The following is an 18,888-nucleotide window of genomic DNA, read 5'->3' as shown; positions in this document are numbered from 1 at the left end:
CCCCGTGTCTGCTGTGCATCCCAGCGTAGTGCTGGCTCTTAGGAAGCCCAGTGTTGTGTGTTCCCATGTCAGTGGCTGCCCGGGCTCTGCGCCAAAGCCACTGCTTGCTCTTGGGGTTTGTGCTGCCCTATTCTCTCGCCCTCATCAGTTACTTTTCTGTCCCTGGCCTCTTTGATTGGCGCTGATGATCCTGTTGTGATGCTGGTAAGTTTTACCTGAGAGGCACTCTGGCTTTGCATGAGCTTTGTTAAGCATGTCTCGGGGAGGCCAGTCCGGCGCACTTCCTCTGGCTCACTCTGCCACTGTGGTATGGGAACAATGCACTTTTTTTTTTGACATGGAGCCAATTTGAGCCAGTGGTGGTGACCCTTATTGAGAACATTTCTTTTCCAGGAACGGCAGTTTTATTCCCCGAAAGAACCTTCAGTCTTCCTCTCTATTACAAGCCAAATAACCTTTCTCATAGTCTGTTCCCAGGGCTAGCAAACCAAGTTTGCTCCATTGCCTCTTTAGGTCCATTTGGTGAGTTAAGAATCATTTTCATATTTTTAAATTCAGGGAAAAAAATCACAAAATCACTCTATTTTGTGACATGTGAAAATGATGTGGCATTCAGATGTCAGCGTCCCGTGGCGCATTCTCTTGGCATATGCACATGCTCACTTGTTGTCCGATTGTCTATTCTTCTGTGTCACAAAGGCAGAAGAGAATTGTGGTGACAGAGATGCTCTGTCCAGAAAAATCTCTAGTGGTTATTATCACGATCTGGTGCATAGAACAGCAAGTTAACACATAGCTGGGTGGAAACACCCATGCCGTGTGAATGCTGAGTTCTGTGGCTGCATCAGACATGTGGAGCTCCTTGCTGACTGGGAGTGGCAGGCCCCTGGGTGAGCACACTGCCAGCCACGTCCTGCAGTGACGGCAGGTGCCCAGGACTGAGAAGCAGCAGCACCTTGTGGGATGCTGAAGTGTTCATCCTTGGAAGTTTTTGTCACACAGGACACTGCCCTAGTGATGTTGCCAAACAGGTACCTAGAGTAGGCTTTGGAGACATCAAATGGCATGTCAGCAGGCTATTAAGTTCCTGCTAGAAGGCCATAGAAAAAATGTGTAACACTCAAGCTTGAGGTATGAAAATAAATGGCTACCTGTGTCCCAAATTCAACTGGACTGAGCGTCACCTCCTCAGAACTTCTCCCAAGGGTGTAGGCTAAGGGTCATGTATACCGTAGTATTTATTGATAAATATTGACAAGTGGTAATTCTTGTATATTATTAATAACAGGACCATATTGTTACTAGAATATTTTTATATGTTTGGTAGTGTAGTTGGCAATGTCTGCGATGTAGTGTGCATGGATTCCAGTCAAAACAAAATTAACAATAAAAGAGATGAGTTAAAGGTGGAAAGGGAGAGATTAGAAGGATTAGGGGAAAGTATGTGAATCGCATCTTTAAACAAAATCATTCCTTCATGCAATAAGTATCATATAAATTTCATTCAAATAATAGTCATTTGGTGATTTTCTATTTGATAATTAAATCCCAGATATTGTGCTGTTTCCTTGATTATTTGAATGCATTTCCCTTAAAGCCTCCAAAGTAATAGTTTTCTGACATGTAAAATTCTTTGTACAATGAATCAGCCACCTTGGGGCCTGGTATTTTAACTGTGTTGTGTATTTGGCAGGTAAGCCAGCCTCCCTGCTTATGGAACAGGGGTTCAGACATTCAGACAGACAGACAGACAGACAAGCAAACAGGATATCCTATTCTGTTTCCCTGGCATGGGTACTGGATGTCACTACACCCACTTCTGGGTGTGAATTTTGGACACCACACCAAGTGTTTACATAAAGAAGTCGAAACTAGTTTTGGTGATACATGTGCTATTCATTTATTTCTGGCAGGCCCGCAAGTACATCATGGACTCCATGGGGGAAAACTATGCTGAGGGCGTTATCCTGGACCTGGAAAAGACCTGGGAGGAGTCTGACCCGCGAACTCCACTCATCTGTCTCCTGTCCATGGGCTCGGACCCCACGGACTCCATCATTGCCCTGGGGAAGAGGCTGAAAATAGAAACCCGCTACGTGTCCATGGGCCAGGGCCAGGAGGTCCACGCACGCAAGCTCTTGCAGCAGACCATGGCAAATGTGAGGCCAGATGTCCACTCTGTGTCACTATGTCAGATCGCAGGGTACAGAATGGTCATGTAGAAAGTCACTCAGGAGTCAGTGAGAGCTTAGTGGTATATCCTGCATGCTGCTTACCAAAGAGAGACAGTCTGGTATCTACTAGGACATTTTTATGGAAAAAACACATAGAATGATCTTGCTCAGTGTGGAATTAAGCACGATTTACACCACAGAACATCCTAGTTTGCAACTAGTTTGCATAATATAGACTTAGAATAAAACATTGACAGTCACAGGATGCTTGTTTGAATTTGAATTTGAAACAAGTAATCATGTAACTAATAATTATGATTTCAGACAGGTTAAGTTAGAATTTAAGTGGTGCATTTTAACCTTCAGCTTTTCCATTTTTTTTTCAGTTTAGTAGTTTAAATAAAATAAATCTTACTTATCATTAGCATGCTTATAACTTGTCAAAGATAATAGTTTCTTAAATGTTTCATAAAGATGGTCTATTGGAAGCTGTGAGGCAATGTAGAGGAAGCAGTAACTCCCTAGGAATAACAACACGGTGATCTCTCAGCAGCAGGAAAACAAAGTATTGTGTGTAGTATGTGGCACTAACACAAAACAGCCCAGGCGAAGGGATTCCATGGTGTGGACTGAGGTACTGGAATCTTAGATCAGGACTCACCTTCATGTTGGAGAAGAGAACAACCAAAGCCTTCCTGTTCATGACCCTGTTTTGTGTGTGATTTCTGCTTCGTTTTGAGTTGTGGGCATATCAACCGATGTTTCAAAGAGTAAAACCTAGGTGCTTTATTTTTTTTGAAGATTTATTTCCCTATTCATACAGTACTAGGGTGTGAGCCAGAGAGATGCAGGGCTGTGAGAGCATTCACCAGAGGAGGGGCGGGGAGCAGAACAGGCCGACTGACAAAGTACACAGCTGAGGGGAGCAGCGGGGAGACAGGAGAGGTCTGCTGTGCGCTGTGGGTCACCTCCGCGGCGGAGATTGAACTCGCACCAAGGTGGCTGATGCTGGCTTCGAAGTCCTGAGCTTTAATCCCCTGTGCCACCAGGGAAGGCCTGGGGCTTTGTTTGCTGTCTCCTTCTGAAGAAAACAGCAGGGGACATGTGAAATTCCAAAACGATCAGCTTTATGTTATTCTAGTAAGATGTTAGACCTGTTGCTTTCTTTGTTTCTTGGAAGGAGAAATAACTCAGGCTGTACTAGACAATTCTAAATGATTCAGAATTATGCAGTTGAGAAAAGAACACATGATTATGATCTGGATGTGGGGGTGATTTCAGCAAAAAAATATTCTGTGGCTCAGCTATTTGAGGAAGTGACGATCACTTGACTCTAAGTACTGCCTGTGTTGATTTTTTTTATAAGGATTCTTTTTATGCTGTGGAATAGTTGATGCAAATGACATATCTTTTTTCTAAGGCTTTTATTCTCAGAGTGGTCAGATCCTAGAGAGAAGACTGGACCTCGCTCTGGAGGGTGTTGGTGCTGGTAGCAGGTCTCAGGAACTCGCAGGGGTCAACAGCCAGTGGGGAGACGTCCTCCTGTCTTCAGGAAGGTTCTCTAACCCTGTGCTCAAGTCCTCCAGGCCACAGCTTTCTGTGGTGTCTTCCGCAGCAACCGGTCCCGTTTTCCGGTTTTCATCTCTCTTAGTGGAGGCAGGTGTGTTTGGGGTGCTTGGATTTTCGGTCATTTTGTTCAGTCCATCTTCTCTCTTGTCCACTCTTCTTGAGTGGTTTGAGGATCACATGGTGAAATCAGGTTTCATGTCAGTTTAGTTTTGCACTTCTAATGCCAGTTTAGTTTTGCACTTCTTGAGTCTGTTTGAAATAGGATTGGTAGCACCTTCATCCTCCTTGTCTTTAGAGTTCATGCTGAAACAATTTTCATCTCCATGTTCATGGAATTTGGGGCCGGGCTGCATTACGTGAAGACTTCACCCAGGCATCTGACAACAGAAGTGCCGTTATATCTTGCATTTCATTCAGCTGTTTTTGGTTCCACCTCATAGCGTGACTTCTGTTGGCAGCACAAGCTGCGGGGTGAATGTGTACAAGAGCAAAAAGCTAGAGCTCACCACCCTTAACTGTGGTGTCCTCAAACTTGCCGAGAATAGCCCGAAGTGGTTCTTGTGCATCTCTGCTGAATTGTAATGCCTGATGTCTAAGCGCCTGGTTTGCTTGTGCTGTTGATGCAGGGCGGGTGGGCGCTTCTCCAGAACTGCCACCTGGGGCTGGCCTTCATGGACGAGCTGATGGACATCATCACGGACACCGAGGTGGTGCATGGCACCTTCCGGCTTTGGATGACCACGGAGCGCCACAGGCAGTTTCCCATCACGCTCCTGCAGATGGCCATCAAGTTTGCCAACGAACCGCCCCAGGGCCTCCGCGCAGGCTTGAAAAGAACATACGGGGGTGAGTCCAGAGACACTTGCAAGGTTAGGGGAGGAGGCTTTGTACTGGACTTGTTTCCTTGAAGAAATTGTAGCTCACTGTTGGAAGGTCGGTGTATCAGAGCGAGCTTTTGTTTCATGTGATGGCCCTATTCTCCAGCTAGCCACCCGCCTTTCACGATAACTCCTAGAATTGGTGATTTTGCCATGGGTGATCCTCTTGCTCCACACCTAAAATGTGAAGATGACCTTTCCCCAGGAGACAGTCTGAATTAAAATGATGGGCTGTCTTTACTTAATGAAGCCATCTGAGAACAATCTACAAGGGCGTCCTGGGCAGAGCTGTGAATAAGGCTCAAATCCCTTTCCATCTATAAAGTGATGTGGGGCTAAAATAGGGGTGGAGGGATGAGGGAAGCAACAGCATTGACCACATAAAAATCATGTAATTATTTATATAATACAAAATATGCTTATAATCGTCATCATTATTATTTGGGGAACATACTCAAAGTGCCATGGACTTCTATATGTGCCATACAGGTAATATTCGGTTGTTTTAGAAGCCCACTGCAACCTCAGTACAAGAAAGACCCCGATGATAATGTTGTTACTATTTTAGTAATAGTTGTAGTCATAACAGTAGCTTTTAATCTTACTGCCACCGGTCTTGTTTCTCTCGCCACATTATCTTGTTAAATCCACTTGAGTCATGGTAGGAAGCTCATCCCTTCCCCCACCCCATCGCTACAGATTTTTCAGAGAGAAAGACCTATGAATATCTGAAGTTAAATTGTAATTGCAAAATGAATGTGATAAAAATAATTCAAGATAAGTGAAGTGTGATGTAAGAAATTTACTAGAACAGTAACTCAGAAGCGTGGCTGACATTAAAGACATTTGAGATGTGAGACCTTTTTTCACCACTTGGCTACACAGGGGTGAGTCAGGACCTTCTGGACGTGAGCATGGTGGCTCAGTGGAAGCCCATGCTGTACGCCGTGGCTTTCCTGCATTCCACAGTTCAGGAGAGGCGGAAGTTTGGCCCCCTGGGATGGAACATTCCCTATGAATTTAATCAAGCGGACTTTAATGCCACTGTGCAGTTCATCCAAAACCACCTGGACGACATGGATCTTAAAAAAGTACCGTGAGCACATTCCTTTTGCACTGGGGCTTGTGGGCTCGGGTCTTGAGCTGACATGGCCACCCTGATGGGGTAAATCCTGTGAGAGGTGAATCCTGTGATTTTATGACATTAAATCATAACCACTCAGTCAACTTGCCTCTTGACTTGAGGCTAAAAAATGGCTGGTGATTTTATTTCCCAAAGAGGAGTTGATATGGTATAAAGTAACCTAAAAGGGTCTGTGGGGTGGAAGGAGAATGGGTGGGAACACTTGTTTCTTAAACTACTAACAAAGAAAAATGGATAACTAGATTGCATCAGAAGTGTCCTTTCTAAAGAACTGTCCCAATACGCTCAATGAATAAACACTCCATTTCTGTTAAAGTTAAAAGCCCATGAATGCATCAAGAGTCTATGTCAAATCGGGGACATGAGTGATCCCTCATGGCTGCCAATTTAATTTTCCTTCTGCACGTTTCACTTATTGATGAAGAGTGAATGCATAATTGAATGACATGGCTGTCAACAAATGTGGATGTTTCCTGGGAAAACAAGGATGAGACAGAAGTCAGTTTTACGCAATTATTCTATTCATTTTACCAGGGAGTCTCTTGGACGACTGTTCGCTACATGATAGGGGAGATTCAATATGGAGGAAGAGTCACCGATGACTACGATAAGAGATTATTGAACACATTTGCTAAGGTTTGGTTCAGTGAAAATATGTTTGGACCAGACTTCAGCTTTTACCAAGGCTATAATATTCCAAAATGCAGCACAGTGGACAGCTATCTGCACTATATCCAGGTTTGTCAATTCCAGAATTTTACACAAAAAACAAATATCTGTACCATTTGATCTTTGTATATATTTACACTGTGTATATTTTTCAAAAAATGGTAATATAATTTGAATGGTGAATATAACGTGGTAATATAACTTGAACATTTTAATGGTAATATAACTTGGATGGTGAAACTTCCACCATACATGATTTCTTCCTGTTTACTTCCCTAAAAGTGAAGTGTTTATAATTGTTCTGCATGTATTGTTTAGTCTGAATTTCCACCCTCCTTTTCTTCTAATGCCTCTGTAAAGACTATTCTCTGGGGAGACAGTAGAACAGATTTAGAACTGGGAATCTACACAAATATCCTGGAGCTCCTTGTCCCTCAGACTTGAACTCCCTGTGTAGATAGGATGAAGGCAGCCTTTAGACACAGCTCAGCTTGTTCTAGTTCATTCTATTTGCTTTATCCTGTGACACCTACTCCTTAACTCTGGCCAAATGGACAGGATTTCATTTCTCCACCTCAGCACCAATTGACATTCAGGGAGGGACACTTTTGGGGGGGAGGGGAGTCTCTGTGTGGGGATATTCCTCATAGAGTGGAATTCTTCAGAGTGGTGCCTCTGACCTCCACATATTGGATGTCAAGAGCAGCCTCTACCCAGTTGTGACATCAGATAAATAGCCTTGAGGAGAGTGTGGGAGGGGAAATCACCTTGACAGAGAATCATTGTTCTAAGAAGCACAAGATAGATTTTGACAGGAAATTTGAGGCAAAATCTAATTTGTGCTTCAAGGTAGCTCAATTTTCTGTCTCTAAACTTTGAATTCATTAGGTTGTTATTTAGTAATCCCCTTTGCTTCTATCTGAGATTTATATCAGAACAAATAAACTAAAGCACAGCAGTCCCAAAGGGCTAAATTTATCAGTATATTTAGAGGTGATATGTCATATAAATGTAATGAGTTTATCATATATAACCACCTATGCACTGTTATTAATCTAAATCAACACATATATTTGCTTTGAATGTACTATATGTATCTTTAAATCATTAGCCCTGTACAAGAAAGTGCCTATGAAGGTATAAATTTAATTATGCCTATACATCAACTTATTTACATATGCCTCACCTCTCAGGGAATTTGAAGTCACTCATAAGAAGACATTTTGTATGTAAAAAGGAATAAAATAAAGTTGCCAAAGGGAGGGAAAATAAGAATAAGGCAATAATAAAGTTAAAGATATAATCCACACAGAAATATTTGTCAAAATGTAGGTAAATTTTCTTTTTTTCAAGTCACCAAGGGAAGTGTTTTATCTGCCTATTCTGCTTTCATCTCTTTTTCTCTAATTTTTTTTTGTTGTTGTTGTTATTTGTTCTCCCTCTCTGACTCTTCTCTCTCAATATTTCTCTCTTTTCCTCCCTGGGAGAGTAGAATTCCCCCCTGAAGCCTAATATGGACTATAATTGCTAAGATTATCAATTTTATGGCTTCCTTAAAGCATAGTAACCACTAAGTTATACAGTGTTTAGTTAAATGATTGGTTAAAACTAGCTGAGACCTTCAGAAAACGAACTACTGGCCCATAACTCCGCTATCTACTCACCGTATATGTGACAGTGTCTCTCTGGTTAAGTTTGCTCAGGTATAACTAAAGAACCTAGAGCCTACGCTTTGTTTCTCAGGGTTACATTGTTTCTCATTGTATTCCCCCCCCACCCACACACACACACACAAAGTAGTATTAGATTCTTTTCTGGAGCAAGGTTGAGATTGTATCCTGACAAATAAGACAAGCATAGTAAATGCTAGTAGCAATATTGTTATTTTTGAAGATAGTTTCATTTAACTGGTACTTATATCCGCAGTCTGTGCTAACCTGGGGTGCTTGTTGTTCAGGGCTTGCCCACTTATGACAGCCCTGAGGTGTTCGGGCTGCACCCCAATGCCGACATCACCTACCAGAGCAAGCTGGCCAAGGACGTGCTGGACACTATTTTGGGCATCCAACCCAAGGATAGTTCTGGGGGAGGGGACGAAACCCGAGAGACGGTGGTGGCCCGGCTGGCTGATGACATGCTGGAAAAGCTTCCCCCAGACTATATCCCATTTGAAGTGAGTGGATGACATCCTGACCAAATGTAAAATATGTGTGATTGTTTGGTTGGGGGATGAGAAAGGAGGTAAAAGACTTTTTCTTAAAAAAACACTCTAAAATACTCACTACCAGAAGAACCAGGGAAAGAAAAATTTTCATCTACTAATGCAGTCATTTAAAGATATAAACAGTAAACAACTGGCAAGCATGTTAATTTCCATAATTGCAAGTATGTTCTGATGGATGAGATTTGCTTTTCTAGAACTTTCCCTTTAGGTACTTCATACTCATTGTTCAAAGGAATATAATGTATTCAAAGAGTGACACTCTTGATTATTATAACAAGGTGTTGCATAGTTTAGTGCACACCTTAATATTTACAGTTCCTTCAGTTCAAATTGTCTACATTTATATCATCATCTCATGGGTTTTGAGAATTGATTTGTCATATTAACATACAAGTAGATAAAATTCATACTATGAGAGTTAATTTTAAAATATTTTATTAAATATTGTCAAAGGACATCTTTCGAGGACATTTTAAAATCTTCACTAAAAGGCAAACTCACATTGGCATAGTCTTTGGAGATGACAGAGACTAATGGTATGACATGTTTGTCACTGGACCTCCTCTGTTGCTTGGATTTCAAGAGGACAGTTGCAGTAGCTTGTTCCCTGAGCTTCCTATTTCTTGTCACTGAGCAGGCCATTTTGACTGCCAGTCCTACAGATGAAACTCAAGCACCTATCTCCAAGGGTGTCACTTCCTGATCACTTGTTTGGAGAAAATCAGTTCTGCCACCAGCTTTCATAAGCACCTATCAGGAAAAGGCGGATAGCATAGAAAAAGGTCGTATGTGTCTAACAGTGGTGAAATATTTACGAAACAATAAAAACTAGCTACAACTACAGTGATATCTGTGTAAATAAACATGGGAGGTAATGACTTCAGAATAGTGTTCTCTCCTTATGCTGAACTTGTCAGTGTTACCTAGGATAAAGCAACTCCACCTGATACAATAGATGGCACACAGAGAACTCTCAGAAAATACATAGAAGATGTAAATGAATGGGTGGGTGGGTAGGTGGATGGATGGGTGCTTTAATGGAAAAGACAGAAAGTTTTTAAAACCCCATCTAGTTTTTTGAGGCCACCCACAGGATTGTTTATGAATGGGTATGTGTGCTTGTGTGCATTTGAAAGTGTTTAGCTTGGCAGAAAGAGAATATTTCCTAACAAGTTGGGAGCTAATGAGATTGAGATTTGGAAGCCTGTGTGACTGTGTTGTGTGGCTCTCTACTTCATATTCTTCTATGAATTAATGGTGCCTGGTTCCTCCTACATGGGGTGTAAAATTGTCCACCTAATGGATGTTTCCTTCTACCTTCTATCTACTGGCAATTAAAAAAAATCTTATTCATGAAATGGTGTGAATTCAGAACTTCCCAAAAGTTCTAGGGAATGCATTCCATAAACATGGTAGCAATCTTTTTTTTTTAATTTAAACCATTTACTAGGCTTTCTACAAATTAGTATTTTTACCACTTCTCAGACAATGCAAGCACTGAGCTCCATTTATTCCATCCACTGTTATGCATGGCTAACACCTTTAATTCTATTCCATGTAGATTTTTAAATGCAACAGGCTGCCATCATTATTATTTGTAAATACCAACATTTTTGCATGTTCTGTTTCCACGTATTTGCTCTTTAAGGCGAGTCATTGGTTAAATTGTGCACCACAGGTCAAAGAGAGGCTGCTGAAGATGGGGCTGTTCCAGCCCATGAACATCTTCCTCAGGCAGGAGATAGACAGGATGCAGCGTGTGCTCAGTCTGGTCCGGGCCACGCTGACCGAGCTGAAGCTCGCCATCGATGGCACCATCATCATGAGCGAGAGCCTCCGCGATGCGCTGAATTGCATGTTTGATGCCCGGATTCCCACCCAGTGGAAAAAAGTACGTTTCAGTTGATTACTTCTTTCAAAAACTTCTCTTCTTGTGTACAGTTGCAACTGGCAAGTGGGAAGCATGTAAGGAGACCCATTACCGGCTAGCCCTGCTCTTTTAGATTATAGGTTGGAAAATAAACTACTTAGCAGCTCCCCTATTTCAAGTGCTCTCCTAGGTGATTTGATTTGCATTACTTGATTTAAATCTTGCATTTTATTGCCCTCAATTTACAGACTTGGAATTTGAGGCTGGGAGAGCTTAAATCTTTCCCCTGATCAAACACTGGAGAAATCCAAGAAGCAGAATTTAAACCCAAGCTCTAGTGACCTCAAAACAAATGTAGTATAAACACGACACTTTTCGTTAACAACATAAAAAAGGATGGCCCTCCCTGGTGGCGCAGCGGGTTAAAGTACACCATTGAGAATCTAAAGCCTCTTCCTCATGAGTTCGATTCCCGCCTGCCCCAGAGGTGACCACATGGCGCGGCAGACCTCTCCTGACCCGCCCGCTGCTCCCCTCAGCAGTGGACTTCGTCGATCTGCCTGTTCTGTTCCCCGCTCTGTCTCTGGTGAAGCCTCTCGCCGCCCCTGAGCCTCTGGCCTGTGCCCCAGTTCTGTATGCACAAATAAAATAATAAAATCTTTAAAAAAAAAAGGATAGAATGAGTTGCTCTAATTTAAAATTATGGTTTTCCATATATTCACTTTAAAAATTTTTTTATTAAGTTATTGGTTTTTGATGCTGTATGTATTTTTTTTTAAGATTTATTTATTTGTGCATACAGAACTGGGGTACAGGCCAGAGGCTCAGGGGCGGCGAGAGGCTTCACCAGAGACAGAGCCGGGAACAGAACAGGCAGATCGACGAAGTCCACTGCTGAGGGGAGCAGTGGGCGGGTCAGGAGAGGTCTGCCGCGCCCTGTGGTCACCTCCGGGGCAGGCGGGAATGGAACTCATGCGGAAGTGGCTTTAGCTTCTCAGTGCTGTGCTATAACCCGCTGTGCCACCAGGGAGGACCTGATGCTGTATGTAATTTAAGGGACTAGAATCGTACCTTTTCATATCCACAGGTTTTATTTTTCCTACCCAACCCATTGTCATTTTCTGGAATTCCAGTGTCTTGAAAAATAGACAAATTAATTCTTAAAATACTTGAAGTTCAAGTAGTATATCAGGAGGATCACTACTTTTATTTGCCCAAAACAATGCCATTGCATAAGTTGCTGTAAAATATGATTTGGTATCAACCAACCAGTCCAGCTGGCGATAACATTAATGGCCCATCTGTGAGAACTCAGGCAGAGTGTTAAGGCAATGAACACGATTAATTTGTTGGTGGTAAAAGAACCTGTGTTTCTGTTTCTGCTTTATCAAAAGAAATAAAAGTGCATTCTTGGGGACAATGACTTCAGAAAATAATTGTTTGCCTCATTAAAAATGATAAACGGAGACAGGCTTCTACGGTGTAGCATCCCTGGAATATTATATTAAGTGCTGATGAGCCGTAGGCACATTCATGTGAATAGAAATCCAGCTGTACAATGTAGGCCCTGAAAGTGTAACCTAAGGAAAAATAGTTGAAACCTACTAATGTTGATTCAATTAATTGTTTTCATTGCTTTATTATAGAATTGTTAATGAATATATTCATTTGTGGAGGGTTATTCTGTTGACATCAGGCATCTTGCATTATGTACTAAGCTCTGAATTGATCTGGCATGCTTGGGAGATTATCTGATTCTCTCCTATCTAAATATCATTGAGGAGGAAGCATATTTGAAAATTTAAATGTCAGTACCCAAAGGAAATTCATGCTTTAAGGGCTTCTAAATTGTAAAAAAGATATTTCATCATTTTCCCCCCTGTGAACATAGCCCCTTATATAGCAAAATTAATCCTGTATTAATTGTTTCTATGCTGACCTTCCAGGCATCGTGGGTTTCAAGTACACTGGGTTTCTGGTTTACTGAACTTATCGAAAGAAACTGCCAGTTCACTTCTTGGGTTTTCACTGGCCGACCCCACTGCTTTTGGATGACGGGGTTCTTTAACCCCCAAGGATTTTTAACTGCAATGCGACAGGTAATAGCTCTGATTTGCACCGGCTAGATTCTTAGTTTTCCTTCTTTCCACTTTTAAAGACTGTAAGAAGACAGGGGATGATTACCCACGGTACTAGCAGTTACATTATCTTGAACATAAATCCAGAACCTTGTTGTCAGGTAGCTAGCTTGCAATTCAAGGTGTTTGTTTTTCATTTGATTTCATGTTTCTTTTAAAAGTGCCAATGGTTAAATTAGGTAAACGAGAGAATCATCCAAGTCCTTTAACCTCGCATATCCTTGAATTAGGCTAGTTTTGGGCCAGGTTTTCATGTCTGCGATGCTTGCACATTGAGACCAGTCTTTTAATTTCCCTCTTCTTCCTCCTCTGCCCTTTCTCTTGTCCTGAGTAGGAAATAACTCGAGCCAACAAAGGCTGGGCTCTGGACAACATGGTGCTGTGCAACGAGGTCACCAAGTGGATGAAGGATGACATCTCCGCCCCGCCCGCGGAGGGCGTCTACGTGTTTGGTTTGTATCTCGAAGGTGCTGGCTGGGACAAGAGGAACATGAAGCTGATTGAGTCCAAACCAAAAGTGCTGTTTGAGTTGATGCCCGTCATCAGGATTTATGCAGAAAACAACAGTAAGTTGTGTTGTTTCAGGGGACATTGGCCTCATTGGGTTGGTTGACCCAATGTACACACAGGATCTCCTTCATTGTGTTGTCATCCATAAGGATTTTACTATTTTTTTTTCTAGTGTCACATTCACACACTTGATTGATGAATACTTATTAGTCCCAGGTGTGTAGTTGAGCGCTGTTGGGGAGACAGTGGTGCTAGATAATTTTACCGATTTGTGAGGCCGATTACATGACGATTACACACACACACACACACACACACACACGGAATCCAGGGAGTGAGGGAGTTGGAGGGTCTAGGGAAGGCCTCGTGGCTGCAGATACTGCTTGAGGCTTCCTTGTTAGGGTGCTGTCTATTCCCAGGGTGGGGTTTATTCTACAGAACAGGTAGTAAACTCTTTTGTCGAAAATAATAATTTGTGAATTTTGCTTCATCCGATCATCACATCTAGGCAATATGCTGTAAAAATGTTTTCCTTAGGAAGCAAAAGAAAAATCTTTTCCCCATTGACTTAGGTGTTACTTTCTTATTTCTTGTGACTACACTGTAAAAATCCATGGTGATATGACATTGAACAGCTCAGCGTGATAGTAATAAAGTAATAATTTTAGAATACAGGTAATTCTTTTTATTGAAGAACAGGTTTTTGTAGAATTATATACTTCCTGCTGGGTACTACTCGGTGGTGATGTTCATTAGCAGTGAGAAAGGAGGAAATAAAATAAGCATGGGAAAAAGTGACTGATTTCAAATTATTTAAAAAAAAGAAAAGAAAAATTTTAGGTATTGACTTTTTCTTTATTGTATCAATTGAAATTGGTGGAAAGTTATTTTGTCAAATAGCTTTGGCTGCTGAAGTGCTTTTTAGTGATAGAAAGCTAATATTCTATTGCTTTTCTCATATTCTAAACCTATTTTCTTTTAATTTTGATAACTGAATTGAACATTGATTGCGATAAAGCACTATCACATCATTAATGACCAGCAGACAGCATTTTAAAATTAGATATTAATTTAATATTTGTTAAATAAATAATAGCTGATGTAATGATAGACTAACAATTGTATGAAAAATTTAAACTAGAGAAGGGAGTTATATGCTGGAGAACGCAATTCCCTTCATGTGTTTCATTAAAACCTTCATGACCCTGAGGCGTGTGTTTATATAGCTCCCTCCTTTCCTGACGAAGCCCTAGGCTTTCAAAGTCTTGAGCAGATTTGTTCCACCTCCCTCGTATGTTTATTTTTGTCCTCGGAGCATTTGTCCAGCCAGGGGTAACGTTTTGGACGCATCTGTTCATGCGGTGGCTTTGTGTCTGTCAGGACTTTCCTGTGAAATGCTCTTTCCAGTGGCTTCTGGCCCTGCTGTTGAAGTTCTCCCCATGCTGAGAACGGGGCACAGGCACCTTCAGTGCTGAAGCAATTAAAAATAAAATTAGACCCATATTTCAGAGAATTGTTTTTCACTCGTGCATTGAAAGGAATGCTAGTTTTTTTTTTCTTTTGGGATTAAAATCCCAAGCAGTCAAGTATTTCCAAGGTGTAACCACTGTAACTGCCATATGACTCAAATGTAAGACTCTAGAGGCTGATTTTTAAATTATTAAAGTGGTTGTTAGTCAAATTTGCATCACAAAAAATAAGTGTTTTAATATGTTGACAGAATCTATGATTAAAGGTAGCCTCAGCCTCAGATATATTTTAATAGATCAATGAGTATGATTAGTATTCTCGGTACCCCGTGAATTCACCAATAAGAATTTTCAATGTCGTTACCTCATCATTATGGCTAATGTTACCCTCATGATAATTTAAAAAACAGCACCTAGAGTAAAACATGTGGTGTTCGAGAACTTACATTGTTCCTATGATTGATTTCATGGAATGAGGCAAAAACATACTTTTAAAAATACTGCACTGTGTTTGTGACTTTGTTTTAGAATACGATTTCTCCACCTCGGTGTTTTTGACATCGTTGGTTCAGATAATTCCTTTTTTTTTTAAAAGATTTATTTTATTTATGTTTGTGTTTATTTATGCACACAAGAACTGTGGTACATACACGGCCAGTGGTACAAGGGATGAGATGACTCCCCAGAGATAGAGCAGGAAGTAGGATAGGAGAGGTCTGAAATCCACTGCTGAGGGGAGCGGTGGGCAGGACAGGAGAGGTCTGCTGCACCCCATGTGGGTCATTCCCTGGCCAGGGATCAATCTCATGCTGCAGTGGCTGCAACAGCCACAGTGCAGAGCAGATAATTCCTGTGAGGGCACAATCTGTGCATGACAGGAAGTCACCAGCATGTCTAGCCTCTACAGACTACCCGCTAGTAGCACCCTAACACTGTAACACCCCCAATCACTGTGACAACCGAGCATAATGGCAATTGTCCCCTTGGAGTCAAATCACACCCCATTAAAAATCACTATCTTGGAATATTTATTTTATGCAGTGGCCTGTGTATACTATAGTCAAACTCAAATGTTTAACTTCTTCCAACAAAATTAAATTTATGGTGAGAACATAAAAAGGATGTTGAAGATTCTATTGGGTCAAATATGAGACTTCCAACTTCTGGAAAGGGCTCTGCTTTTGCAACTTGTTAGAAAAAGCTAAATCGTTGAGGGTCCTCCCTGGTGGTGCAGCAGGTTGGAATGCAGCATTGCAGAGCTGGCGTGGCTGCTTCAGTGCGAGTTCCATCCCTGCCCGGGAGGTGACCCACATGGCGCGGCAGACCTCTCCTGTCTCCCCACTGCTCCCCTCAGCAGTGGACTTCAGTGATCTGCCTGTTCTGCTCACCACTCTGTCTCTGGTGAATCCTCTCACTGCCCCTGCACCTCTGGCCTGTACCCCAGTTCTGTATGCACAAATAAATAAAAAATTGTTAAAAAAAAAAAAGCGCTAAATCATTGAGTGAGGTGTTTTTTTGAGAAACCAGTTCAGTAACTTTGATAGATTAACATTGTGTTTAGAAAGTTACCATTTTCATGTCTCACTGGCCATATTTGTATCATGGTCTAATTCATAAACTCACCAAGGCAACAGTGTTTTTGTATCAGTCGCATAAGGGTTGTTCATAACGTTGGTTTCCCAGAGGAGTACAGGGCGGGTGTGGGCTGTTTGCAGATTGTTTCAGCTTGTCCTGAAAGAGTTCTCACCTGGAAAAGAAGAGAAAAACTGTACACTGTCTCCTGGGATGGACGGATGAGATGAGCAGATGGTCCACCAAGGACAGGTTGGACTCAATGAGAAGCGCGTGGAACTCGAAAGAGACTCTAATACCACAGCCGCTTGGAGCAGAGGGCCCTCCCAAAGCCTAATGTATCTGTAGCTGTTTACTCTTTTTCTTAAAAAGAGACTTCTCCCCCTCCCCCCACATTATATAGTGCAGCCCCATGAGACCCAACTGCCCCTGAGTATGGGGTTTCCAGGCTGGAGAGAGGGGAGGCTTTGGGTAGGGATGAAGGTCTTAAAGAGGACCGAGAGAGGATGGCCACAGAGGTCGTGAGGATGCAGCTTGCCCGGCCTAGTGCTGGCTGCAAAGAGCATGAACTGAAAGTACGTTTAATGCACCACATCGCCCAGCCTGCCTCAGCCGCGCTCAGACGCTTCCATTAGCCCACAGGGACGGGAGGAGAAATGCCACACCCGGCATCCGGGCTCATTGACCACTCCATCCGCTGCAGGTGTGTTGTCACGTGATTGTCACATGACTGGCGGCTGCTGCAACTCACGGGTAGCCCAGCACCACCGGCTGCACGTGGCCAGCCCAGGGAAAGACCGCCACGCAACACGTGCAGTGCATTTTCTATTGCATGTGCACTACTCCCACGCCATCACGAAGCTGAAAGACCCTCAGCCAAACCACTGAACAGCGGGGGCCAGATGTTCAGAGCACAGATTGTCTTTCCCGGTGCAGGTGCTTCTGGAAGCTCAGTCTCCTCCTACAAGGCAGGCTGGGTCGCAGGAGCTGTGCTGTGCAGGACGCTGGTCCAGGTTGCCATCATGTGTCCACTCACCCAGGAGCCTTCTGCACCCAGGAGGGAGGGGCCGACACCCTCTGTCCTGGGAGATCAAATGTGGTGTGGATTCTGCCAGAGGGTTGAAGAGAGAGAGCATTTTGAAATATAGATGATAATGACATCAGACTCACTGGCGCTGGATGGCTGGTTCAAATGATTGTTTCCTTGTGCCAAAGGCGAGTTGCAGGAGAAACAGGGATGTGTGGGGAAGAGAAGGAGGAAGGCATAGGGGTGTGTTTGGTTGAAGGCGGGAAAGAGGCTGCGATGGGAGGGCCGTGTGGTGGCACGTGGGGTGGTGCTCACAGACAGGGGCCGAGGAGCCAGTGAGGTCGCCCTGCAAGGCTCTGCATGTCCTCCCACGCCCTCCAGAAGCCCGGAATGGCCTCTGTTCCCATTTAAGAGCTGACAGACCTCAGGAAGCACTTTCCTGACTCTGCCACACCTGATCTTTGCAACGACCTCGGAAGGCACAAATTTAGTTCTGCACCGCGTGGGATGCGGAAGTGGGAAATCCACGCAGTGATTTTCTTTTTATGCATTCTTTTCAGCTGTAAGAGATCCTCGGTTTTACTCCTGCCCCATCTACAAGAAGCCCGTCAGAACAGACCTGAACTACATCGCCGCCGTGGAGCTCAGGACGGTCCAGGCCCCCGAACACTGGGTGCTCCGTGGGGTGGCTCTTCTCTGTGATGTCAAGTGAGGAGGGCGAGACCCACAGGCACAACCGTGGGGTGTGGGGATGTGGACGGTGTGGCCGTGTGAGTGCAGGAGATTATCGGCCGCGTGCTTGGGTAGCTGACGAGCTGCGTGGTTTCCCTCTTCGGTAGTGGGGTGCTCAGGACACAGCCTGCTTTGGCATTGCTGACCAACAACTGTGCTTGTTGAAAAGTTATCTGGTGATTTAAAAGTAAATATACAACCTCCTCGTGAAAAGTGGCCCCACACCCACAGCAGTGCCTCGTTCTTTCCAGCCTGAAGCCTGACGAGGTTGAGCAGACAGTATCTCCAGGCAAGGGGTTGTGGTTTGGCTGATGTGGGCCAGGGGACAGCCCCATTCTCTCTGGCCGCTTTGTGCTCACGTTGCTTCTGGTGCTGTTGCAGCTCGCCCAGGTGAAGAGATTTATATTCATGGCCCAAGCAACCAATTAAAAGGGTTTTTTGGAATAGATGGAAAGACAGAAGACTGCGAGCAGAGGAATAGATAATTTTACATCTACAGAATGCACATAGAGCATTTAACCCTACTGCCAACTAATTATGAGACCCTGAAATAATCTCTTACAATTAAAAAAAAAAATGAACTGTGGCCGTCTTTGTAAAAGGAAGGAAGCCTGCACACATTCCCAGACCAGGCCCATCAGCCCAGCCTCTTGTGAAGTAGTCGAAAGGACAGGCAGAGCCATAACAATTTTCACATGTGTGGAATCCCCCCAAACCTCCCTGGACTCGGGATATTGCTTGGCAGCAGAAGTTGCTGCTGAGGAAGCTAAGTGTATTGTGAGGCAGGGGCCTCTCCTCAGGAGAGGAGTCTTGGCGTGAGGAGATCTGCTGAGAACAGCAGCAGACTGTACGGCCACATTAGCATAACCAACTGGAGCACTTCACAGGAAGTTAAGTGTGAACAGGGCCTGG

At 43.3% G+C, this 18,888-nt stretch overlaps 1 protein-coding gene across 1 annotated transcript in view; it reads left to right on the top strand.

The window, feature by feature from the left end:
- The window catches only part of DNAH5 (dynein, axonemal, heavy chain 5), a 177,687-nt gene extending 159,731 nt beyond the window's left edge, over window positions 1-17,956 (top strand). Inside the window, exons 72-80 of the mRNA XM_004678397.1 lie at window positions 1,914-2,159; window positions 4,370-4,589; window positions 5,507-5,712; window positions 6,300-6,503; window positions 8,392-8,607; window positions 10,337-10,549; window positions 12,475-12,627; window positions 13,001-13,232; window positions 17,805-17,956. Coding sequence (XP_004678454.1) covers window positions 1,914-2,159; window positions 4,370-4,589; window positions 5,507-5,712; window positions 6,300-6,503; window positions 8,392-8,607; window positions 10,337-10,549; window positions 12,475-12,627; window positions 13,001-13,232; window positions 17,805-17,956 — 1,842 coding nt within the window. The remainder of the gene's footprint in view (window positions 1-1,913; window positions 2,160-4,369; window positions 4,590-5,506; window positions 5,713-6,299; window positions 6,504-8,391; window positions 8,608-10,336; window positions 10,550-12,474; window positions 12,628-13,000; window positions 13,233-17,804) is intronic.
- The last annotated feature ends 932 nt before the right edge of the window (window positions 17,957-18,888 follow it).

The sequence above is a fragment of the Condylura cristata genome, unplaced genomic scaffold (genome assembly GCF_000260355.1).
Source record: "Condylura cristata isolate star-nosed mole 26May11 unplaced genomic scaffold, ConCri1.0 scaffold00007, whole genome shotgun sequence".
NCBI lineage: Eukaryota > Metazoa > Chordata > Mammalia > Eulipotyphla > Talpidae > Condylura > Condylura cristata.
Note: the sequence above shows the minus strand (reverse complement) of the source record. Positions and strands in the feature narration are given on the sequence as shown.